General features: G+C 44.6%; 1 protein-coding gene across 1 annotated transcript in view; it reads right to left on the bottom strand.

The window, feature by feature from the left end:
- Window positions 1-26490, bottom strand: part of CARD11 (caspase recruitment domain family member 11) — a 687245-nt gene that overhangs the window by 533209 nt on the left and 127546 nt on the right. The window contains exon 3 of the mRNA XM_075830023.1: window positions 18291-18428. Coding sequence (XP_075686138.1) covers window positions 18291-18428 — 138 coding nt within the window. The remainder of the gene's footprint in view (window positions 1-18290; window positions 18429-26490) is intronic.

Genomic DNA, 26490 nt, shown 5'->3' with positions numbered 1-26490 from the left:
AACATATTGATATAGTTAGTGTTAGTATTGCTGAAACATGGCTAGACTTTTCTCGTGACTAGGCTGTTAATCTAGAGGGCTTTACACTGTTTTGGAAATATAGGGCAAATAGGAAAGGAGTGTCTGTATGTAAGAAGTGATAAGAAGGCAAGTGTGTAACAGGCAATTGTGGTTGAAGATTGTGAGGAGGTTGATACCCTGTGGGTGGAATTACAAAGAGAGGTAAACATTTTTGGTGTAATCTATAGACTCCCCCCCCCCTCCAATATAACTGAGGAGATGGAAGGTCAGCTATACTATATAAACAAATAGAGCGGCGGCACAGACTGGCACATTAGTGATAATGGGAGATTTTAATTAACCAGGCATTAATTGGTGTCATGGTTCGGCTAGAACTTTGAAGTGGAGGAATTTCCTCAAACAGTTGCAGGAAAATTGTATGGCCCTGTTCATGGAAGACCCGACTAGAGATGATGCTCTCTTGGATCTGGTCATTTCAAACAATGCAGAGCTTGTTGGGAGTGTCACTCTTCGTGAAAACTTTGGTTACAGTGACAACAATATAGTTGCATTTTACTTCCTATACCTCAAAAAACAAACACAGGCTGGGAGGGCAATAGCACTTCATTTTAAGAAGGCCAATTTCCCCAGGATAAGGGCTGCAATTCAGGATATAGACTGGGAACAACTTATGTCAAATAATGGTAGAAATGATAAATGAGATCTTAAAATCTACTCTGTGTTTCTTTTAGCCAAAATGTAGTCCTATAACAAGTATAAAATGATCCTCACATGGCTTACACCTTCTGTAAAAGAGTAAAAGAGCAATATATATATTTAAAAAAAAGACATTTGAAAAATACAAATCTGAGGGTACAGCTTTAGCCTTTGTAAATTGCAAAGAGCGTACTAAAATCTGCGAAATAGTAATAAAATCATCAAAAATACAAAATGAAAGGCAGGTGGCGAAAAAAACAATCCCAATTTTTTTTCTAGTATATAAATGCAAAAAAGCCAAGGTCTGAACATGTAGTACCCCTAAAGAGTGGTAATGGGGAGTTGGTCACAGGGGATCAAGAGAAAGCAGAGCTACTAAATGGGTTTTTAGCTCTGTATATACAACAGAAGGGCAGCTGATATAGGTGGGGCCAGTGCTATTAATACATCAATTAATATACTGAATTGTCTGAATGTAGATATGGTCCCAGCTAAGTTAAAAAAAAAAAAATGTGAACAAGGCCCCGGGACCAGATGAGTTACACCCAAGAGTTCTTAAGGAACTTAGTTCAGTAATTTCTGTCCCCCTTATTATAATATTCAAAGATTTTCTAGTGACTGGTATAGTGCCAAGGGACTGGCGCAGGGCAACTGTTGTGCCTATTTTCAAAAAGGGCTCTAGTTTTTCCCCGGGTAATTATAGACCAGTAAGCTTAACATCCATTGCGGTTTGAGGGGCTAATAAAGGACTATATACAGGAGTATGTGACAAAAAACAGTATTATAAGTGACAGCCTGCACGGATTTACTAAGGACAGAAGTTGTCAAACTAACCTGATTTGTTTTTATGAAAAGGTGAGTAGAAGCCTAAAACAATATTTTCCGGAATACCATGCAGATGAACCTCTTGATCAATAAATAATTTAGACAAAGTTTTGGAATCAGGGAGTTGAGGCAACGGGATGAAATTACACATTTTACTGAAACGGTCCACCACAACCCAAATGACAGTTTTCCCTTCAGGGGGAGGCAAATTGGTGATAAAATCCATAGACAAATGAGACCAAGGTTTCTGTGGAACAGACAATGGCAGCAGTTCACCCATAGGACGCGTTTGAGGAGTCTTAGCGTGAGCGCAGACATCACAAGCAGAGACATAGAAACTCACATCACAAGACAAAGACAGCCACCAATAGATTTGTGAGACTAATTTTTTAGTACACCTTATCCCTGGATGGCCCCACAAAACAGAATCATGTAACTCATTGAGCAAACGAAATCTGAACTGAGGAGGTACAAACAACTTCCCAGCAGGAATGGTATGCGGAACGAGTTGCTGACATTCTTTAATCTCAGTTGCAAGATCAGGTGATATTCTAGAAACCACTATCCCCTTAGATAAAATAGGTTCAGGATGAACGTCGGGGACCTGTGAGGATCAGAAAATTCGAGATAATGCGTCGGCCCTGACATTTTTAGACCCGGGTCTCTAGGTTACAATAACGTTAAATCTGGTGAAGAACAAGGCCCACCTAGGCCGCCTGGGGTTGAGTATTTTGGCTGATTCTAAAAAGGTCAGGTTTTTATGGTCAGTAAGTACAGTAATTTGATGTCTAGCACCCTCTAGAAAGTGGTGTCACTCTTCAAACGCCCACTTAAAGGGAAAGTGTCATGATTTATTTATTTTTATTATTATATGGCTTTTAATATGATAACATAAATTTTATTTATTTGTGTTCTCATGTTCTACTTTTTACTGTGTTTTTACTTTTACTTTTCTATGGGGGCTGCCATTTTTTTCCATCTCTGTATGTGTCGATTAACGACACATACAGAGATGCTATACGGCACATACAACCCCATAGAGAATGCGAATGAGAGCCATTCCATTCTCTGAAGCGTATGCCGTCTGTGTGGGAACGGCGCATGTGCTGCTCCCACACAGACCAAAACAAAGCTCGTTCGCAGAGCGAAATCCGGCGACATTTTCATGTGGACCGGAAGCCGCTGCCGAACAGTAAGATGACGACTTCCGGCCGTGGCTTCCGGCCATATGTTCAACTAAGCGAAGGCGCAAGGAATAGGAGCGTAGACCAGTGGAGGCGGCAGCGGCGGCAGGAGCAGGTAATTTATGTTCGTGTTTGTAATGTGTGTATTATGTTCGTGTGATACTGTCTGCTGAGCCCTGTATCTAATCCTCCTACACTGTGCAGTCGCTCAGAAAATGGCGGCACATGGTGTAGGAGGTTTGAAGATTCAAACCCCTCCTTCTCCTGGCACTAGCCAGAAGAAGGGAGGGGGGATTGTGTGAGGACACTAGAGGAGAGTGTGTCCACCCCAAATTTGCAGCATAAATCAATGAGGTTGCTTTACCACAGTGACCATGCTGCAATTTTGGGAACTGCTCTGTAAAGGATCTGCCAGGCACTACGTCTGTGGATACTCCCAGGATTAATCAATCGACACCTGAGGCCGGACCTCTTAGACTGACTCCGGCTCCCACCAATCAGGGTGGCAGGCTCAGGAGTGGGAGAGCCTATCGCGGCCTGGTCAGTCGGAGTTAGCTCCGCCCCCTGTCCATTTATACCTGCCGTTTTCTCTTCCTCATTGCTTGTGATTCTTCCTGGTTTCCTGGCTCTGCTACAGCCTTGCTCCAGCCTGCTACTGCCTTGCTTCAGCCTTGCTACAGCTGCCGCTTATCCTGCTTCGCTCTGACCCCGGCTTGCTTCCTGCTCCTTGCTCTGCGTTCGTATACTTCGTGACATCCTGATTCTGACTGCTCGTTGACCACTCTGGTTTCCTCACGGTGTTCCGTGGGCTACTGCCCCTTCCCTTGCTTGTTCCCTGTTTGTATTCCCTTGCACTTAGTCAGCGTAGGGACCGCCGCCAAGTTGTACCCCGTCGCCTAGGGCGGGTCGTTGCAAGTAGGCAGGGACAGGGCGGTGGGTAGATTAGGGTTCACTTATCCCCTTCCCCTTCCTGCCATAACATAATCACAAGCCCTTACCTAGTCTACCCTTTCTCCTACTCTATCATGGACCCCCTTGAGACCCTGACCCAGCAGATGCAGGGCCTCTCCCTACAGGTCCAGGCCCTGGCTCAGAGGGTCAACCAGCCTAACGCTGCCATAGTAGTACCCCTCGCCTCACCTCTAGAACCTGACCTCAAGTTACCTGACCGGTTCTCAGGGGACCGTAAGACTTTTCTCTCCTTTCGGGAGAGTTGCAGACTTTACTTCCGTCTAAAACCTCACTCCTCAGGTTCCGAGAACCAGCGGGTGGGAATCATTATATCCCGACTCCAGGAAGGGCCCCAAGAGTGGGCCTTCTCCTTGGATCCTGACGCCCCTGAACTTTCCTCCGTTGATCGTTTTTTCTCTGCCCTCGGACTCATTTACGACGAGACTGACAGGACTGCCTTGGCCGAGAGCCAGCTGGTGACCTTACGCCAGGGTAGGAGACCTGTTGAGGAATACTGTTCGGACTTTAGAAAGTGGTGCGTAGCTTCTCGGTGGAATGACCCTGCCCTAAGGTGCCAGTTTAGGTTAGGCTTATCTAACGCCCTGAAGGATCTGCTTGTTAGCTACCCCTCTTCTGACTCCCTAGACCAGGTTATGGCCTTAGCAGTACGACTTGACCGACGTCTCAGGGAACGACAGCTTGAACGTTTCAGTGTTTTCCCCTCTGACTTCCCTGCGATCCCCCCTGAGGTCCCGTCTCCTCGCTCTTCCACGGAAGACTCGGAGGTACCTATGCAACTCGGAGCCTCCGTGTCCCCCCGACAACGTAGAGAGTTCCGCAGGAAGAATGGTCTCTGCTTCTATTGTGGGGATGACAAGCACCAACTGAACACCTGTCCCAGGCGCAAGAATAAGCAGCCGGAAAACTTCCGCGCCTAAGTGATCATCGGGGAGGTCACTTGGGCGCACAGGTATTTCCCGTTAATATGAAGCGCAATAAAATTTTGCTTCCCTTTCAGGTCTCGTTTGGTGGTCGGTCTGCCACCGGCAGTGCCTTCGTGGATTCAGGCTCATCTGCTAATATCATGTCTGTGGAATTTGCTATGTCTCTAAAGATGCCTTTTATTGATTTGCCTAATCCTGTCCCGGTAGTGGGTATCGACTCCACTCCTCTTGCTAATGGTTATTTTACTCAGCATACTCCTGTTTTTGAACTCCTTGTTGGCTCCATGCATTTGGAGCAGTGCTCTGTACTGTTGATGCAGGGATTATCGTCCGATCTGGTATTAGGTCTTCCCTGGTTACAGTTGCATAATCCCACGTTTGATTGGAATACTGGGGATCTCACCAAATGGGGTAGTGAATGCCTGACGTCATGTCTTTCGGTTAACTCTATTTCTCCCCATGAGGAGGTAAACACGCTACCTGAGTTTGTTCAGGACTTCGCTGATGTTTTCTCTAAGAAGGCCTCCGAGGTGTTGCCCCCTCATAGAGATTACGATTGCGCTATCGATTTGGTACCAGGTGCTAAGCTTCCTAAGGGTAGGATATTTAATCTTTCATGTCCTGAACGTGAAGCCATGAGGGAATATATCCAAGAATGCCTGGCCAAGGGTTTCATTCGCCCCTCTACTTCTCCTGTAGGTGCTGGCTTCTTCTTCGTGGGAAAGAAGGATGGTGGTCTTAGGCCGTGCATTGACTATCGTAACTTGAATAAGGTCACCGTAAGGAACCAGTATCCCCTTCCTTTGATTCCGGATCTTTTTAATCAGGTTCAGGGGGCCCAATGGTTCTCTAAGTTTGATCTACGTGGGGCGTATAACCTTATCCGCATCAAAGAGGGGGATGAGTGGAAGACTGCGTTCAACACGCCCGAAGGTCATTTCGAATACCTGGTCATGCCCTTTGGGTTGTGTAATGCCCCTGCTGTCTTCCAGAATTTTATTAATGAAATTCTGAGAGATTACCTGGGAATTTTTCTTGTAGTGTACCTTGATGACATACTGGTGTATTCCAAGGATTGGTCCTCCCACGTGGAGCATGTCAGGAAGGTGCTCCAGGTCCTCCGGGAAAATAATCTGTTTGCGAAAACCGAAAAATGTGTGTTTGGGGTACAGGAGATACCATTTTTGGGTCAAATCCTCACTCCTCATGAATTCCGCATGGACCCTGCCAAGGTTCAGGCTGTGGCGGAATGGGTCCAACCTGCCTCCCTGAAGGCGCTACAGTGTTTTTTGGGGTTCGCTAACTATTACAGGAGATTTATTGCCAACTTCTCGGTCGTCGCTAAGCCTCTTACGGACCTCACTCGCAAGGGTGCTGATGTCCTCCACTGGCCTCCTGAGGCCGTCCAGGCTTTTGAGACCCTCAAGAAGTGCTTTATCTCGGCCCCAGTACTGGTTCAGCCCAACCAAAGGGAGCCATTTATCGTGGAGGTTGACGCGTCCGAGGTGGGAGTGGGGGCTGTCTTGTCCCAGGGTACCAGGTCCCTCACCCATCTCCGCCCCTGTGCTTACTTCTCCAGGAAGTTTTCGCCCACGGAGAGTAACTATGATATTGGCAACCGCGAACTGTTAGCCATTAAATGGGCTTTTGAAGAGTTGCGTCACTTCCTGGAGGGGGCCAGACACCAGGTAACGGTCCTTACTGACCACAAGAATCTGGTTTTCCTAGAATCTGCCCGGAGGCTTAATCCGAGACAAGCTCGATGGGCGCTATTTTTTACCAGATTTAACTTTTTGGTTACCTATAGGGCTGGGTCCAAAAATATTAAGGCTGATGCCCTGTCACGTAGTTTCATGGCCAATCCTCCTTCAGAGAAGGATCCTGCTTGTATTTTACCCCCTGGTATAATCGTTTCTGCCACTGATTCTGATTTAGTCTCTGATATTGCGGCTGATCAAGTTGTTTGTCCCCCTGCAATACCGGCTAACGGTACTTAGGGAAAACCATGACTCCGCACTATCTGGTCATCCTGGCATCTTTGGTACCAAACACCTCATTACCAGAAACTATTGGTGGCCTGGGTTGCCTAAAGACGTTAGGGCTTACGTCGCCGCTTGTGAGGTTTGTGCTAGGTCTAAGACCCCCAGGTCCCGACCTGCGGGCTTACTACGTTCTTTGCCCATTCCCCAGAGACCTTGGACCCATATCTCCATGGATTTTAGCACCGATTTGCCTCCATCTCAAGGCAAGTCGGTGGTGTGGGTGGTAGTAGACCGCTTCAGCAAGATGTGCCACTTTGTGCCCCTTAAGAAACTACCTAACGCCAAGACGTTAGCTTCTTTGTTTGTTAAACACATTCTGCGTCTCCATGGGGTCCCAGTCAATATCGTTTCTGACCGAGGGGTACAATTTGTTTCATTATTTTGGAGAGCCTTTTGTAAAAAGTTGGAGATTGATCTGTCCTTCTCCTCCGCCTTCCATCCCGAAACTAATGGCCAAACGGAGAGGACTAATCAATCCCTGGAACAATATTTAAGGTGTTTCATCTCTGACTGTCAATTTGATTGGGTCTCATTCATTCCCCTCGCCGAATTTTCCCTGAATAACCGGGTCAGTAACTCGTCAGGGGTCTCCCCGTTTTTCTGTAATTTCGGGTTTAATCCACGGTTCTCCTCCGTTTCTCCTGGTAGTTCCAATAATCCCGAGGTAGAGGTCGTTCATCGGGAACTGTGCACAGTCTGGGCCCAGGTTCAGAAGAACCTAGAGGCGTCCCAGAGCGTACAAAAAATTCAGGCTGATAGAAGACGTTCTGCTAACCCCCGGTTTGTTGTCGGGGATTTGGTGTGGTTGTCGTCTAGGAACTTGCGCCTTAAGGTCCCGTCCAGGAAGTTTGCTCCCCGATTTATTGGGCCTTATAAGGTCATTGAAGTCCTCAACCCTGTATCCTTCCGTCTGGAGCTGCCCCCATCCTTTCGCATACACGACGTCTTTCATGCCTCCCTCCTTAAACGCTGCTCCCCGTCCTGGTCCCCCTCGAGGAAACCTCCTGTTCCCATTCTCACCCCGGAGGGGGTGGAATTCGAGGTGGCCAAGATTGTGGTCAGTAGGATGATCCAGGGCTCCCTCCAGTACCTGGTCCATTGGAGAGGATACGGGCCAGAGGAGAGGACTTGGGTACCTGCTCGAGATGTTCACGCTAGGGTATTGGTCAGGAGGTTCCACCTTCTCTTCCCCACTAAACCAGGTCCTCTTAGTAAGGGTCCGGTGGCCCCTCATAAAAGGGGGGGTAAGGTAAAGGATCTGCCAGGCACTACGTCTGTGGATACTCCCAGGATTAATCAATCGACACCTGAGGCCGGACCTCTTAGACTGACTCCGGCTCCCACCAATCAGGGTGGCAGGCTCAGGAGTGGGAGAGCCTATCGCGGCCTGGTCAGTCGGAGTTAGCTCCGCCCCCTGTCCATTTATACCTGCCGTTTTCTCTTCCTCATTGCTTGTGATTCTTCCTGGTTTCCTGGCTCTGCTACAGACTTGCTCCAGCCTGCTGCTGCCTTGCTTCAGCTGCCGCTTATCCTGCTTCGCTCTGACCCCGGCTTGCTTCCTGCTCCTTGCTCTGCGTTCGTATAATTCGTGACATCCTGATTCTGACTGCTCGTTGACCTCTCTGGTTTCTTCACGGTGTTCCGTGGGCTACTGCCCCTTCCCTTGCTTGTTCCCTGTTTGTATTCCCTTGCACTTAGTCAGCGTAGGGACCGCCGCCAAGTTGTACCCCGTCGCCTAGGGCGGGTCGTTGCAAGTAGGCAGGGACAGGGCGGTGGGTAGATTAGGGCTCACTTATCCCCTTCCCCTTCTTCCTGCCATAACATGCTCCCTCTTTAATATTATCTTTCATGGCCTGTCTATCCGGAGTAGAAAGACTATAAATCTGTCCCTTAGGGCTAATTTACACAAGCGTGTTATACGTCCGTGCGACGCGCGTAATTTTCACACGCATCGCAGGGACCTATATTAGTCTATGGGGCCGTTTAGACAGGTGCGTGATTTTCACGCAGCGTATGTCCGCTGCGTGAAATGCACGACATGTCCCATATTTGTGCTCTGTTCGCGCATCATGCACCCATTGAAGTCAATGGGTGCGTGAAAACCACGCATGTCACATGGAAGCACTTCCGTGGGACAAGCGTGATTTGCGCTACAGCTGTCAAACTGAATGTAAACATAAAAGCACCTCGTGCTTTTCTATTTACAAACATCCAAACGGAGTGTCATAATGATGGCGGCTGCGTGAAAATCACGCAGCCGCGCATCATACGCTGATGACACACGGAGCTGTTTAGTGCCTTTTGCGCACGCAAAATGCAGCATTTTTTGCGTGCGCAAAACGCACACGCTCGTGTAAACCCGGCCTTAGGCTACTTAGCATTAGGGAGAAGTATAATGGGACAGTCGTACAGCCCATGAGGAGGGAGAGATTCACAACCGAATACACTCGGGCAACCATGGTGTGTTGCAAGGGACATTTGTAGTAGACAAAGATATGCAAGAATCAGCTTGATCAGAAACACAAATATTATTAAACCATACATTAACCCCTTAAGGTCACAGACTGTTTTGGCCTTAAGGACACAGTCAATTTTTTCAAATCTGACATGTCACTTTATGTGGTAATAACTCTGGAATGCTTTTATGTATCCAAGCGATTCTGAGATTGTTTTTTCATGACAAAATGTACTTTATGTTAGTGGTAAAATTTGGTCGATATATTCATTGTTTATTTGTGAAAAACCCAAAAAAGTCAGAGAAAATTTGCAAAAATTAGCATTTTTCTAAATTTAAATATATTTGCTTGTAAGACAGATAGTAATACGACACAAAATATTTCATTCATTGGTAATAAAAAAAATTCTTTAACACAGAAAGTTTTACCAGAGAAATGCAACTCAATATATATTGCCCAGATTGTGCCATTTTTAGAAATATCCCATATGTGGCCCTAGTGTGCTAATGGACCGAAGCATCGGCCTTAGAAGCAAAGGAGCACTTAGCGGATTTTTGGGGTGCCTTTTTTAAGAATATATTTAAGGCACCATATCAGGTTTGAAGAGGTCTTGTGGTGCCAAAACAGTGGAAAGCCCCCAAAAGTGAGCCCATTTTGGAAACTACACCCTCAAGAAATGTATCTAGGGGTATAGTTAGCATTTTGACCACACAGTTTCTTTGCTAAACTTATTGGAATTAGTCTGTAGAAATGAACTACTTTTTTCTGAAACAACTTAGAAATTTTAATTTTTTACAAGGAATAAATGAGAAATAGCACCCCAGAATTTGTAAAGCATCTTCTTCCGATTACGTCAATGCTCCATATGTGGTAATAAACTGCTGTTTGGACCCACAGCAGGGCTCAGAAGAGAAAAAGCACCATTTGGATTTCGGAGAGAAGATTTTGCTGGAATAGTTTTCAGTGCCATGTTGTGTTTGCAATGCCCTGGAGAGACCAAAACAGCGGAAACTCCCAAAAGTGACCCATTTTGCAAACTACACCCATCAAGGAATATTTCTAGGGGTACAGTTAGCATTTTGACCCAACATGTTTTTTGCAGAATTTATGGGAACTATACCGTGAAATTGAAAATCAATTTTTTTTCTAATAAAATGTAGTTTTAGCTCATATTTTTTGATTTTTACACTAGCTAGAGGAGAAAAAGCACCCCGACATTGGTAAAGCAAACTCTTCTGAGCACAGCAACACTCCATATGTGGTAATAAACTGCTGTTTGGATACACGGCAGAGCTTAGAAAGGACAGAGCACCTGTTGACTTTTGGAGCTCAAGTTTTGCTGGAATGGTTTGCGGCGCCATGTCACATTTGCAAAGCCACTGAGGGGCCAAAATAGTGCAAACCCCGCAAAAGTGACCCCATTTTGGGAAACTACACCACTCATGGAATTTATCTAGTGGTATAATGTTCATTTTGACCCCACAGTTTTTTTGCAGAATTTATTGGAATTAGGTAGTGAAAATTAAAATTTACATTCTTTCCACTAAAATCTTGCATTTTTTAAATTTTCACAAGGAATAAAGGAAAAAAATCACCCCAACAATTGTAAAGCAATTTCTCAGAGTACGGCAATACCCCATATGTGGTCATAAGCTGCTGTTTGGACACACCGTGGGGCTCAGAATGGCAGGAGCGCTACTTGGCATGTACATTTTGGTTGATTTTTTTTTGGACGCCTTGTCACATTTGCAGAGCCCTTGAGCAGGGGCGTAGCTAGGGAGGGGCAGGCGGGGCACGTACCCCGGGTGCAGCTCAGAGGGGGGCGCCAGCGCCACCTCCTTCACTATAATTGTACCTGTGTCGCAAGGACACAGGTACAATTAGAAGCAATGAATGACCGGGCACGTTCCGTGCCCGGCCATTCAGCGCCTCTCCACGAATGAAGCGACTGGTACCTTTTGTACCAGTGAAGCTTCCGTTGAAAGGCGCTGACTGACTGGCAGGGAAAGTCATCCTGCCCAGCCAATAAGCGCCTTTCATAGACGCTGTGTTCAACCCCCTGGAGACCTGCGCAGAAGAGAGCAGGTCTCCATGGCTGCCGGACGGCGTGGAAGCGGGATTAAGGTGAGTTTGAATATTTTTATTGTAATAGAAGTGTGTGGCTGTATCTGTGGGTGAGGGGGGACTATATCTACAGGGGGGCTATATACAGGGGGACTATATCTACAGGGGGTGGGCTATATACAGGGGGGCTATATCTACAGGGGGTGGGCTATATACAGGGGGGCTATATCTACAGGGGGTGGGCTATATACAGGGGGACTATATCTACAGGGGGTGGGCTATATACAGGTGGACTATATTTACAGGGGGTGGGCTATATACAGGGGGACTATATCTACAGGAGGGCTATATACTGGGGAGGGCTATCTATGGAGCACCATATACAGGGGTGGGCTATAGCTACAGGGGGGGCTATATAGTATATAGCCCCCTGTAGATATAGCCCACCCCTGTAGATATAGCCCACACCTGTAGATATAGCCCACCCCGGTAGATATAGCCCACCCCTGTAGATATGGTCCACCCCTGTAGATATGGTCCCCCTGTAGATATGGTCCCCGTGTAGATATGGTCCTCCTGTAGATAGCCCACCCCTGTATATAGTCCTCCTGTAGATATAGCCCACCCCTGTATATAGCCCCCTTGTACATATAGTCCACCCCTGTATATAGTGCTCCACAGATAGCCCACCCCTGTATATACTATATATAAGGATGGGCTATCTGTGGAGCACTATATACAGGGGTGGACTATATAGTGGAGCACTATATACAGGGGTGGACTATATGTACAAGGGGGGCTATATACAGGGGTGGGCTATCTGTGAAACACTATATACAGGGGTGGACTATATGTGGAGCACTATGTACAGGGGTGGGCTATATCTACAGGGGGGCTACATACATGGTTGGGCTATCTGTAGAGTACTATATACAGGGGTGGGCTATATCTACAGGGGGCTATATACAGGGGTGGGCTATCTGTAGAGCACTATAGGGGGAGTTATTTGTGGGACACTATACAGGGGTGGTCTGTATGGGGGCACTATCTACAGGGGCTCTATGGCAGGCACTATCTACAGGGGGCTCTATGGCAGGCACTATCTACAGGGGGCACAGTGTGTGTGTGTAGGACACAGTGTATGGTGCTATTATAATTAGAGGTGCAGTGTATGGCGCTATTATATTTAGGGGCGTATAATGATAACTTTATATTTATTTATAGGTGCAGAAATGTTGGAAAAGTGAGAAGCTGAAGACATCTGAGCAGCAAACTGCAGAAATGGTCTGTGACCGGGAGAAGCCACCATAGTGGTCTGGACCGGATGGAGAAAAATAACTAGAATCTGAGACGTCACCGGTGAGTCACTTAATGTAAATGTTTATTCTGCCTCTAATCAGCACTGTAGTCACTGTATGATCTGCAGCGAGATGATGGGTGGTATGATTAGGATAGGATTTATTTTTTGTGAAATGGCATCTCCCAGCACATCCTTATCATTGTTTGGGCCATGCTGGGAGCTGTCGTTTTACGCCGTACATACCTATACGGCAGGGGTTGCACTAAATTGAGCTGTATTTGTGCTGGTGTTGTATATATGTATTGTGCTTGGTTCTGGGGCTGTATTTATGTACTGAGCCTGGTTCTGGTGTTGTGTATAGAACTATATTGTTTGTAAAATGTACAAATGTTTTTATGCTTGCGTTACATAAAAATAAATGACACGTCCATTGGTAGAGAAAACAAACACGGCGAGGGGGAAGGAGATGTCGGGAAAGAGGTTGGTGGGGGGGGGGGGGGGCGCCAAACTGAATCTTTGCCCCGGGTGCTGGAGAACCTAGCTACGCCTCTGCCTTGAGGTACGAGTACAGTAGAAACCCCTGAGAAGTGACAACATTTTGGAAACTATACCCCTCAGGGTATTCATCTAGGGATGTAGTGAGGCCTATTTTGGTGATTTTCACAGCATTGGCCCACAATAGCAGGGCCCCCAAGTAGTGACCCCCATTTTGGAAACTACACCCCTCAAGGCATTTTTTAATGGGTGTAGTGAGCATTTTGACCACACAGGTTTTTTTTAAATTAGAAATGAATGCTCAGTGTATGGTGCAAAGTCAAAATTGCAAATTGACACAGGTACTGTATATGCCATTTTAGTGCACCATCTGTTGTGCCCGAACTGTTGTGCCACTGAAGACAAATACCTCAAACTGTTATGCGGGTTCTGCTGGGTATGGCAATGCTATATATGTGACGTGAACTGCTGTTTGGGCACGCTGCAGGGCTCAGAAGGGAGGGAGCGCCATTTGGCTTTTGGAGCGCAGATTTTGCTTAGTGGCAGTTTTGTTTGGGGTTTTGCTGGTATTTCAGTTTATAATGTGGGGGCATATGTAAGCTGTGCTGGGTACATCAGGGTATAATAAGAGGCTATAATAATGCGGTAAATAAATAATACTTCATAGATCTGTGGCCAGTGTCGCACTGATAAATGGCGCCTAATCTTATCCGCTTTTGGACACTCTGCACATTTTGCATCGCCATATTCTGAGAGCCAGAACTTTTTTATTTGATCTCCGCCGGAGCTGTGTGAGGGCTTATTTGTTGCGGTACAATCTGTAGATTTCCCTGGTACCATTTTGGGATAAAAGAAAATTTTTTTTTCATCACTTTTTATTTCTTTTTTTGGCAAGCAATGTGACCAAAAACAAGCATATTTATTCTTTTTTTACGGCGTTCGCCATGCGCTATGAATGAAATTTTTACTTTATTCTGCGGGTCGATACAATTACAGCGATACCATATGTATACAGTTTATTTTATGTTTTGTAGCATCAGCACAATAAAAGCACTTTTGTTTCAAATAATTTTTTATTTTTTTTCACCATATTCTTTGAGCCATAACTTTTTTAATTTTCCGTCAAAAAAGCTGTGTAAGGGATTGTTTTTTGCGGCACGGGCTGTAGTTTTTAATGGTATTGTTTTGGGGTACATGCAACTATTAGATCCCTTTTTTTATTCTGTTTTGGGAGAGGTAGTGACTAAAAAACAGAGATTTTGGAATAGTTTTTTTATAGTTCGGGTCGTTACGGATGCGGTGATACCACATGTGTACTTTTTTCATGTTTTCCTTTTTTTCCTATAATAAAATACTTTTTTTTATCCCACTAGGGTATATGAAGGCATGAAGCCCTGATCGCTATTCTAATACACTGCACTACCTACATAGTGCAGTGTATTAAAGCTGTCAGCTATTCACTGACAGCAAGCCTATTAGGCTTCGTCTCCCGGCGGGGCCTAGTAGGCTTCCGTACTAGTAAGCTATTGCTAGGCTACGGTTGCCATAGCAACCTTCGTAACCCCCGCGGGTGCCGATGGTTGCCATTAGCAACCATAGGGTGCGATCTAACCACCTAGATGCAGCAATCGCCTCTAGAATATGCAGTTCAGTCCTGGGCTCCAGTTCATATAAAGGATGCCCTGGAGTTGGAAAAAATACAAAAAGGGAACAACTAAACTAATAAGGAGAATTGAGAATCTAAGTTATGAGGAAAGATTAAGAAGAATTAAACCCATTAAGCCTTGAAAAGAGATAGCTAAGGGGGGACATGATATTATATATATATAGTGAAGGAAATAAGTATTTGATCCCTTGCAGATTTTGTATGTTTGCCCACTGTCAAAGAAATGAACAGTCTAGAATTTTTAGGCTAGGTTAATTTTACCATTGAGAGATAGATTATATATATAAAAAAAAAAACAAAACAGAAAATCACATAGTCAAAATTATATATATTTATTTGCATTGTGCACAGAGAAATAAGTATTTGATCCCTTTGGCAAACAAGACTTAATACTTGGTGGCAAAACCCTTGTTGGCAAGCACAGCAGTCAGACGTTTTTTGTAGTTGATGATGAGGTTTGCACACATGTTAGATGGAATTTTGGCCCACTCCTCTTTGCAGATCATCTGTAAATCATTAAGATTTCGAGGCTGTCGCTTGGCAACTCGGATCTTCAGCTCCCTCCATAAGTTTTCGAAGGGATTAAGGTCTGGAGACTGGCTAAGCCACTCCATGACCTTAATGTGCTTCTTTTTGAGCCACTCCTTTGTTGCCTTGGCTGTATGTTTCGGGTCATTGTCGTGCTGGAAGACCCAGCCACGAGCCATTTTTAATGTCCTGGTGGAGGGAAGGAGGTTGTCACTCAGGATTTGACGGTGCATGGCTCCATCCATTCTCCCATTGATGCGGTGAAGTAGTCATGTGCCCTTAGCAGAGAAACACCCCCAAATCATAATGTTTCCACCTCCATGCTTGACAGTGGGGATGGTGTTCTTTGGGTCATAGGCAGCATTTCTCTTCCTCCAAACACGGCGAGTTGAGTTAATGCCAAAGAACTCAATTTTAGTCTCATCTGACCACAGCACCTTCTCCCAATCACTCTCAGAATCATCCAGATGTTCATTTGCAAACTTCAGACGGGCCTGTACATGTGCCTTCTTGAGTAGGGGGACCTTGCGGGCACTGCAGGATTTTAATCCATTACGGTGTAATGTGTTACCAATGGTTTTCTTGGTGACTGTGGTCCCAGCTGCCTTGAGATCATTAACAAGTTCCCCCTGTGTAGTTTTCGGCTGAGCTCTCACCTTCCTCAGGATGAAGGATACCCCACGAGGTGAGATTTTGCATGGAGCCCCAGATCGATGTCGATTGACAGTCATTTTGTATGTCTTCCATTTTCTTACTATTGCACCAACAGTTGTCTCCTTCTCACCCAGCGTCTTACTTATGGTTTTGTAGCCCATTCCAGCCGTGTGCAGGTCTATGATCTTGTCCCTGACATCCTTAGAAAGCTCTTTGGTCTTGCCCATGTTGTAGAGGTTAGAGTCAGACTGATTAATTGACTCTGTGGACATGAATCTTTTATACAGGTGACTATTTAAGACAGCTGTCTTTAATGCAGGCACCAAGTTGATTTGGAGCATGTAACTGGTCTGGAGGAGGCTGAACTCTTAATGGTTGGTAGGGGATCAAATACTTATTTCTCTGTGCACAATGCAAATAAATATATATAATTTTGACAATGTGATTTTTTTTTTTTTATATAATCTATCTCTCACTGGTAAAATTAACCTAGCCTAAAAATTCTAGACTGTTCATGTCTTTGACAGTGGGCAAACTTACAAAATCAGCAAGGGATCAAATACTTATTTCCTTCACTGTATATGTATATATGTATATATATATATATATATATATATATATATATATATATATGGCCCATACAAGAATTATGGTGAAAACCTTTTCCATGTAAAGTCCCCTCAAAAGACAGGGGCACTCCCTCCATCTGGAGAGCAAAAGGTTCAATCTCCAGAGGCGAAAAGCCTTCTTTACTGTGAGAACTGTGAATCTGCGGACTAGCCTACCGCAGGAGTAGTAGATGGTCTGTGTAGTACCCACTGTTTTTACCCACTTTTTCTAGTAAGAAATAAAGACTAAAAGAAAACATCATTGGGTGGGTGCCAATCGTTCTTTCCCCTTACTTGGAGATACTGTTTGGCTTTAAAAAAGGCTTAGATCATTTTCTAGAACGAAAAAATGTCAGCTCTTATGTCAATGTCTAGAATTCTTGTTTCATCCCTTCCCTTTCTCCCATCCCTTGGTTGAACTTGATGGACATATGTATTTTTTCGACTTTTTCGTCTTTACCAACTATGTAACTATGTATTTGGCTGACCTTGGGACCTTTGACATAGAAACCATCGGCCCCCCTTGTGATCGTGTCGCGTGGGTGTCAATGGGTTACAAACCACTTGGATGCTGCGTTCGTTTTTTACTGCGGCATCTAAGGGGTTAATTGGCTGAATCAGAGCTAGCGCGGATCCCGGACAATATCTCAGTGTCAGTGCCCACACTAGTTGATGCACATGGGGAGTGAAGGCTTGCCCGTCCGGTCTAATTCCACAGAAAAACTAATGTAGCAGAAATTGCTGAAAAAGTTCATGCTGGCTATGATAGAAAGGTATCAAAGCACACAGTTAATTGCATCTTGCTTTGTTTGGACCTGTATATCCACAGACTTGTGAAATTAACGATGCTGAACTTTGTCCATCGCTAAAAGTGCCTAAAATGGGCACATAAGCATTCGAATTGGACAATTAAGCAATGGAAGAAGGTGGCCTGGTCTGATGAATCATGGTTTCTTTTAAATTATGTAGGGAAGAGATAGCACCAGGATGCACTGTGAGAAGAAGGCAAGCCTGAGGCAGTGTGATATACTGGGCAATGTTCTGCTGGGAAACCTTAGGTCCTGGCATTAATGTAGATGTTATTTTGACACGTACCACCTACCTAAACATTGTTACAGACCAAATACACACTTTCATGCCAATGGTATTCCATAATAGCAATGGCCTCTTTCAACAAGACAAGGCTCTCTGTCACATTGCAAAAATTATTTAGGAATGGCTTAAAGAACATGACAGAGTTCAAAGTGTTCACTTGGTTCCAATTTCCCCTTAACTTAAATAGATCGAGTATATGTGGGACGTGCTGGAAAAACATGTCTAATCCATAGAGGCCCCACCTCGCTACTTACAGCACTTAAAGGATCTGCTGATAATGTCTTGCTGCCATATACCACAGGACACCTTCAGAGGTCTTGTGGAGTCCATGTCTTGACAGGTCAGAGCTGTTTTGACGGCACGAGGGGGACTTACACAATATTAGCAAGGGGGTTTTAATATTAAGGCTGAAAGGTGTTAAATTGAGAGTACTATACTGCAGAATCTATAAGGGTCCATTTACAATGACAAGTTAGAAAGATTAACCCTTCCTCTTCTGATACATGACAGTGCCCAAGTTCCAGTATTCTAAATCTTGTTGAGCTTTCATATTTATTTTAAATAGGTAGCAAGAAATAACCTGCTGCCAGACCGCTCTCGCAGCAACTTATCTCCTGTGGGAAAAAAGGATAAGGGATGTTGAAATCCAACATGCCCTATCCTTTTTCCCCCAAAATTGCCAGGGTTGGCTTATTTAATGTGTATGGCCAGCTTAAGATTTAGGATTTATAGTTTCTTATTACAAACATTTCATAACTTACCAACTATTGTAGAAAATCTTCTGGTTGGTTCTTTTCCTGTTACTAACTTGTAGAGTTCAGGGTAATAAAATTCAAGACTTTCTAAGAAGACAACATAACCGCGTTGTCCTTTGGTATGAAGAATATCCAGGAGCCGTCCTGCAAATGAAAACATGACATGAAAATTCCACATATTATGTCAGGTACCAGTCTATCTAAAAGTCATTGAAGCATATTTTATATGTTATGTGGCAAAACCGCACTTTGTATAACCGTTTCAAAACTAACTTCTAAACACTGTTTCCACAATTCACCACCTTATATGACTGTGTGTTATCACTATCCATCCACCCACCCATGTGTGTCAACCATAGAGGCTGCTTTAAGGGCCTTAGTTTTTGGGTAGACCAGAACCAGAGATAGACAGGAGAGGCAGTAAACTATGGTGAATTTGTCTCCCATGCCTAACGTAATCAACGGACTGGCTCACGTAACATTAGTGTCGATTAGGAATAAATGAAAAGTGACAATAACATAACATGTTACTTCTTTGTCAGGGTGAAACTGTCAGATGAGAACCACATCATTCTTCCTGGCTGTCTTCATGTAAAGTGAGAAAGGATCAGAGACTTTATGATGAACAGGAGAAATATACGAGGCACTCACCGCAGTGGCAATAGAAAGGATTTATTTGAACAGATCTCGGTCAATGATGATGTGAAGGATGCCAACGACCGTTTCACGCTGAGAGCGCTTTGTCAAAGCCTTGACAAAGCGCTCTCAGCGTGAAACGGTCGTTGGCATCCTTCACATCATCATTGACCGAGATCTGTTCAAATAAATCCTTTCTATTGCCACTGCGGTGAGTGCCTCGTATTTTTCTCCTGTTCATCATCAAGTTTTGCATACGTGCTTTATTTCTTATCGATGAGCACCCTGCCGGCAACAATCCTGACCGCTGTATCCCATGTGTTTTGAGCCACACTACTTGCATATTTGAGTCTGTTTCGCCCTGTACTTGGAGCAGTGCCAACCCTCTTTTTTCTCCCTTGAATCATCAGATCAGAGACTTTGTTGGCTTGCCAAGATTTTTATCACATGATTTAAAACCGCATAGAGATGCTCCACACAAGCACAGAAATCTGTTTAAACTAAAATGTGTGTATAGATATATGATATTTTTGGGTTTACTCTAAATATTATGAGTATTTGTATATATCATGGTAATTTATTAATTTAAGTGCTTACTGGAACATTTTCTCACTTAGGTATTGGAGTACTGAGTATAAATGATCTTGGTAAACTGTTTAACACATTCATTGCCAAGGACGTATGTAATACATCATGACATAAATGCTTGCTGCAACTAGAATATAAGGGCTTGTAAGGGGGGTAATTTGCATGTTTGGGGGGGAAAGGGATGAAGATGGGGAAAAGCGATGTAACAAAAAAAAAAAAAAAACCTTTTATTAGTATTAAAAAAGATGCTCCTGCATCCTTAATATGATGTTAAAATATAACACTTATTCAGTGTGTAAGTTGTTAGCTCGGCTGTGCTCAGTATATTATACCAGTGGGATACGGTTCCCTGTAACACCCTATATTATTAAATAAACCCCACCTGGTTGGTTTTATTCTATTTTATTTGAAAACCACCAAATTGGATTGAGGGATAAAGACAAACTTTATTTTGAATTCTACACATTATTAGTGTTATACTGTAGTTGTAAAAAATGCAGCATATATAATAGGCTCAAATATGCTGCAGAGTTTACTGGTTAGCTGTGTGACAGCTGATTGTGCAGTCTTCAGCTAGAAGCAGACAGTGTGTCTCACTGCCTGCTTTATAACACTGAACTGTGTGACAGTGCAGATAATCGCTCAGCTTCTAACTCAGGGCAAAAAGCTTCCTGGTTAGCCGTGTGACAGCACTGCTGATTGTGGAGTCCTCAGCTAGAAGCAGACAGCGTGTCTCACTGCCTGCTTTATAACATCGAGCTGTGACAGTGCAGCTGATTGTGGAGTCCTCAGCTAGAAGCAGACAGATCCCGGATTATACGGATGTAGCCATCTTTAACTTGACGCTCATAACTTGCTGCAGCATGATATCACACAACAAAAGCCATTGAAAAGTCATTGAAAAAGTCAAGATAAACGATTTAGCCACGGTTTAGTTAATCCGTTAAAAGTCAAGGTAAAGACGGCTACATCTGTATCGTTCACTAATTCCTGGAACACAGCTGGAGCATTACACAACCCGAAGGTCATCACAAGATATTCATAGTGACCGTCTCGGTTTTCCACTTGTCACCCTTGCGGATACGGATCAAGTTCTAAGCCCTACGGAGATCCAGCTTAGTGAAAATTTTAGCTCCACGAATACGGTCAAAGAGCTCAGAGATCCGCGGCAAAGGGGTACTTGTTTTTGTCAGTTATCTTATTCCGACCACAATAGTCTATGCATGGCCAAAGGGATCCATCTTTTTTCCCTGCAAAGAAAAGTCTGGCTCTGGCTAGAGACGTTGACTTCCTAATACCCGTCTCAAGGTTTTCCTTGACATATGCTGACATGGCTTGTGTCTCAGGCAGAGAGCGAGGATATACCTGTCGACGAGGGGGTGAAGACCCAGGAAGTACAGTGAAGGAATTAAGTATTTGATCCCTTGCTGATTTTGTAAGTTTGCCCACTGTCAAAGACATGAACAGTCTAGAATTTTTAGGCAAGGTTAACTTTACCAGTGAGAGATAGATTATATATAAAAAAAAAAAAGAAAATCACATTGTCAAAATTATATATATTTATTTGCATTGTGCACAGAGAAATAAGTATTTGATCCCTTTGGCAAACAAGACTTAATACTTGGTGGCAAAACCCTTGTTGGCAATCACAGCAGTCAGACGTTCTTTTGTAGTTGATGATGAGGTTTGCACACATGTTAGATGGAATTTTGGCCCACTCCTCTTTGCAGATCATCTGTAAATCATTACGATTTCGAGGCTGTCGCTTGGCAACTCAGATCTTCAGCTCCCTCCATAAGTTTTCGAAGGGATTAAGGTCTGGAGACTGGCTAGGCCAGTCCATGACCTTAATGTGTTTCTTTTTGAGCCACTCCTTTGTTGCCTTGGCTGTATGTTTCGGGTCATTGTCGTGATGGAAGACCCAGCCACGAGCCATTTTTAATGTCCTGGTGGAGGGAAGGAGGTTGTCACTCAGGATTTGACGGTACATGGCTCCATCCATTCTCCCATTGATGCGGTGAAGTAGTCCTGTGCCCTTAGCAGAGAAACACCCCCAAAACATAATGTTTCCACCTCCATGCTTGACAGTGGGGACGGTGTTCTTTGGGTCATAGGCAGCATTTCTCTTCCTCCAAACACGGCGATTTGAGTTAATGCTAAAGAGCTCAATTTTAGTCTCATCTGACCACAGCACCTTCTCCCAATCACTCTCAGAATCATCCAGATGTTCATTTGCAAACTTCAGACGGGCCTGTACATGTGCCTTCTTGAGCAGGGGGACCTTGCAGGCACTGCAGGATTTTAATCCATTACGGCGTAATGTGTTACCAATAGTTTTCTGGTGACTGTGGTCCCAGCTGCCTTGAGATCATTAACAAGTTCCCCCGTGTCGTTTTCGGCTGAGCTCTCACCTTCCTCAGGATGAAGGATACCCCACGAGGTGAGATTTTGCATGGAGCCCCAGATCGATGTCGATTGACAGTCATTTTGTATGTCTTCCATTTTCTTACTATTGCACCAACAGTTGTCTCCTTCTCACCCAGCGTCTTACTTATGGTTTTGTAGCCCATTCCAGCCCTGTGCAGGTCTATGATCTTGTCCCTGACATCCTTAGAAAGCTCTTTGGTCTTGCCCATGTTGTAGAGGTTAGAGTCAGACTGATTAATTGAGTCTGTGGACAGGAGTCTTTTATACAGGTGACCATTTAAGACAGCTATCTTTAATGCAGGCACCAAGTTGATTTGGAGCGTGTAACTGGTCTGGAGGAGGCTGAACTCTTAATGGTTGGTAGGGGATCAAATACTTATTTCTTTGTGCACAATGCAAATAAATATATATAATTTTGACAATGTGATTTTTTTTTTTTTTTTTTTATATAATCTATCTCTCACTGGTAAAATTAACCTATCCTAAAAATTCTAGACTGTTCATGTCTTTGACAGTGGGCAAACTTACAAAATCAGCAAGGGATCAAATACTTATTTCCTTCACTGTAACTCGACTGGACAGTCATTAGGTCAATGGGAGGCAGGGTCTCAGCCTCTTTCTTGCTGAAAACATCTGCATAGCAAGCATACTTTAGAGGTAAACCAGGGAGCGTGGTAATGTAAGTAGGAGGCAAACTGTTGAGGTGACAGCGGGGTCCCCACTGAAGAATTTCTACAGAATTCCAAACAAGCACTGGATCATGCTTGTGAAACCAGGGTAGTCCCAACAGAATTTGATTAATAGCCACGGGTAAAACATAGAAGGCTATTTATTCAAAGCGTAGAGCACCCACTTGTAACTGCAACGATTCAGTGATAAACAGAATTGGGTCTGGCAACGAATGGCCATTCATGGAAGCCACTGCTAAAGGTTTCTTTAGAGGAGTTGTGGGCAAGTGGAGACGGTCTACTAAGGCCTTGTGTATAAAGTTCCCGACTGCTCAAGAGTCCAGATAGGCCGAGACTGAATGTGAGGCTTCACCAACAAGACTGTGATCGAGAATTTAGGAGAGAATTTTACAGAGGACACGGGTTCACCTAGGGCAGTCTCTCCCATAAACCCTAGATTCTGGAGCTTCCTGTCTTCTGAGTACACTGACGCACAAAGTGACCCTTTCTCCCACATTACATACACAAGTAAGTCTGTGCTGCCGCTCCTGGTCCGATATTCTGACCCGGTCAACATGCATAGGCTCTTCAGGAGCAGTAGTGGAAGTAGGCAGTAGGGGTTTTTGAAACTTAGGCGCAATTCTGGAGAACTTTCTCTCTTGGAGGACTTCTTGGGACACTGGACTCAGGATGCAGGACTGGTCACGGACACAGGACTCAGGATACAGGACTAGTCACGGACACAGGAAACAGTATTTGGAACGTTCAAAGAATAACACTAGGTTAGAGACAACATTGCTCAGGCATTGGGTTAGTGGGCAGAGTTCTTTAAATAGTCTAGGGTATCCAGGGTTAGGCTGGGGACACTTTTACTGGTGCACACGCTGGCCCGTTAAGAACAAGCACTACCGCGCCCACCCTATGGGCACAGTCCGGGGGAGGCAGACAGCAGAGTGCGCCGGTGTTCCTGGGAAGGGAGACGCCGACGGGGTTGCACAGTCCTGCAGTCGTGGCTGCTGATAAGAGGGGAATGCGGATGGTGGGCATAACAACCACCTAGCGGGACTGCACTCTGTAACACTTTTTTGCGCTGAGTATTGTGTGTCTTGCACTTTGGATGTTCATAACTGTGGTTTATTGGGTTAGTCCGTGAAAGGTGGGGACATAGCAATCACAAGAGACTGGTGAAATCCTGCAGTTTACACAAAAGTGGGGCAGACAGCGACACTGTAGGACAGGTGGAAGCTGACAATTACTTAATTCGTAACCCAACCCTGGTAGAACAGTTGGCGTACTTCACTGTCCCCTTCCCCTGCAAGGGTCAGTTATTTACAATATCTGTTCACTATTGTTATATTACCTCGAAAGAAAATATTCAAGTAAAGTACTGCACTGTTCTGAAAGAAATAGATAAATTTTTAAGTGTAATTGATTTATCTACTGAGATCATCTTATCTTCATCTATACTTATATAAATAAAGGGAGCCCCCCGTTACAGACTAGAGATTAGATCTTGTTTTTTTATTTATTCACAGAAGCTTTAGGTTCAATATTTAGGGAACAGCACTTTTTTGTATTCGGGAGCAGGAAGAACAGTTTTACCTTCCTGGTTTATGTGTGAAGTAGGGGTGGGAGGAGGGAAACTGCAAGTGACAGCAAGAAGGAAGATCCCAGCCTTTTTTAGCCTTCCATTAATCCGGAGGAAGGGAGGGGTTCAGGAATTTTTCCTGATAACATCACCCCTCTTAACAATCACAGAGCATATGTGCTCTTTGATTGCCACATAAATTTTTTATTCTACTGTGTGAGAGTAATATGTATAAAAGGTATGTTCTTTAAAAAAATGGGTGCATCTAACCATTGTAGAGATATGTTTTGAATTGTATACGTAAAATTACATCCCCCATTACCCAGGGGCAGGATGTAGATGACATGAGACATTCCAGAGATATGTATTCCAGATGTATTTGTAAAGTCTTAGCTGGGAAGGAGTGTTACCATATTCCATAGTTATCATTATCTGATTGGTTAAAGGTGTTGTCCAGTACCCGACAACTGATGACCTATCCACCCGGTAGGTTATCAGTATGTCATTGGTGTGGGTCCGACACAGGGCCCCTGCACTGATCAGCTGCTCCGGCTGCCTGTGGACGCCGGATGTCATTTCACAGTATGCAATGTACGGAGCCAGAACAGTTGGGCACGTACATTGCATAGTGGCTGTGCTGCCGAATTGCAGCTCTGCTCCTATTCACTTGAATAGGAGCAGAGCTGCAGTGCTGCAGCTCGGCCGCTATTCCGTGGCTGGAGCCATCTGCTTTTGGCATGGATGTCCGGTGCCTGGAGGTAGCTGGAGAAGCTGAGCGGTGCGGGGTCCGAGTGTTGTACGCCGCACCAATGATATACTCATGACCTAACCGGGGGAAAGGGTCATCAGTTGTCCATGGAGCCACTGAGACTCTCTGTACACCAGTATTGATGTGTGCAGTTTCTATCAGCCCATCATTTCTCTGATATTGCACAACTTCTAGTTGAGTTGCTTTCTCAATAACAGAAGCGCTCCTTGACTACTCTACTATTACTTGGAGGCCCCAGTGAGATTCCCCATCTGCCTGATCTGAAACAAGTGTGGAAGCACCCTCTGGTGGAAGGGAGAAACACAAAAACCACAGTAAGTAAGCCATTGTCTTATTATTTTTAACTCTCTCCCTCTGTGAGGTAAGTCTTTTTCGGGTCTGGTGGGCAGTAGGGTAGCTCAGTGAATTTGTCTAGGATCCTGTCCTTGTTATCTGTGTGCTTTATGTAGCCTATGCGTGTGATTAAATGTGTGATTGAACCATAAGGGGGACTACTATAGTGTTTAGGAGAACGTTCGTAGAACTCTGTGAAAAGTGGCAGGTAACCGCTCTTCTGCAGTTCAGATCTGTGACCAATATGAGACTCAGACAGCCAGAAGTGAGAGTAGGAAAATCAATGAGGCATAGATGTATGATTCTGTGAATGCAGGATATGAGCCATATTTGAGTCAGTGGAATGGTCCTCTTCATTACGGTATAAAAGACGAACCCAAAGACTGCAACTGGCTTTCCGCCTGGAGTATTGGGTGCCCCTGACACTTAAACTGAAGAAATGACTGAATATCTACTCAGTGAGGCTGCTAGAAGCAGCGGTGTATAAAACCATCCCACGTAAATGATTAAGTAATCTCTGCAGTTCTGTGAAGTACCCATATGAGGTGCTTGCAGCCATAGATCAATAAGTGTCTTGTCCTGTATGTCTATGTTCTGTAACTTTATTAGAAAGTAGTAGTTTTAATTGAGTATTGGCATTTGTAAATTTGTTGTTTAAACCAGAAGAAGGTCTTACTACATTTGGTCAAGTGTATGTAACCTTTAATTGTCAAGTATTTGTTAGGTAAAAGTTGGACACATATAGAGATTAAGAAAATATATAGGCATTAACCCCTATCCGCACCAGGACGTAACTGTCCGTCGTTGCGGGAGGTTACTTCCCGCACGAGGACGTACAGTTACTGAGTTAATCCCGGTGCACACTATCGGCGACAGTGTGCACCGGGAACCGGGAGGTCAGCTGTCGCCGACAGCTGACACTCCCCTCTTGCCGGCCAGCGGTCCTTTGCCGCTGATTTCGGCGCATTAACCCCTTAAATTCGGCGATCGGGTGCAATCGCCAAATTTTAGGGGTTCTAACATATCGGCAGATCCCCGTCCGAAATCGCGGGGTCTGCCGATAGTTAGTATGGCAAACAGAAGCCAAACAATGGCTTCCGGGTCTGCCATGGATGGAAGCCCATCAGGACCAACCTTCGGCTGGTCCTGATAGGCTTCCTGTCAGAGTGACAGGAAGTCACTGTGTCGTTCCCGATG

Source organism: Rhinoderma darwinii, chromosome 6, assembly GCF_050947455.1.
Source record: "Rhinoderma darwinii isolate aRhiDar2 chromosome 6, aRhiDar2.hap1, whole genome shotgun sequence".
Classification (NCBI taxonomy): domain Eukaryota; kingdom Metazoa; phylum Chordata; class Amphibia; order Anura; family Rhinodermatidae; genus Rhinoderma; species Rhinoderma darwinii.
The sequence above is the reverse complement of the archived record's forward strand: the minus strand, read 5'-3'. Positions and strand labels throughout refer to the sequence as shown.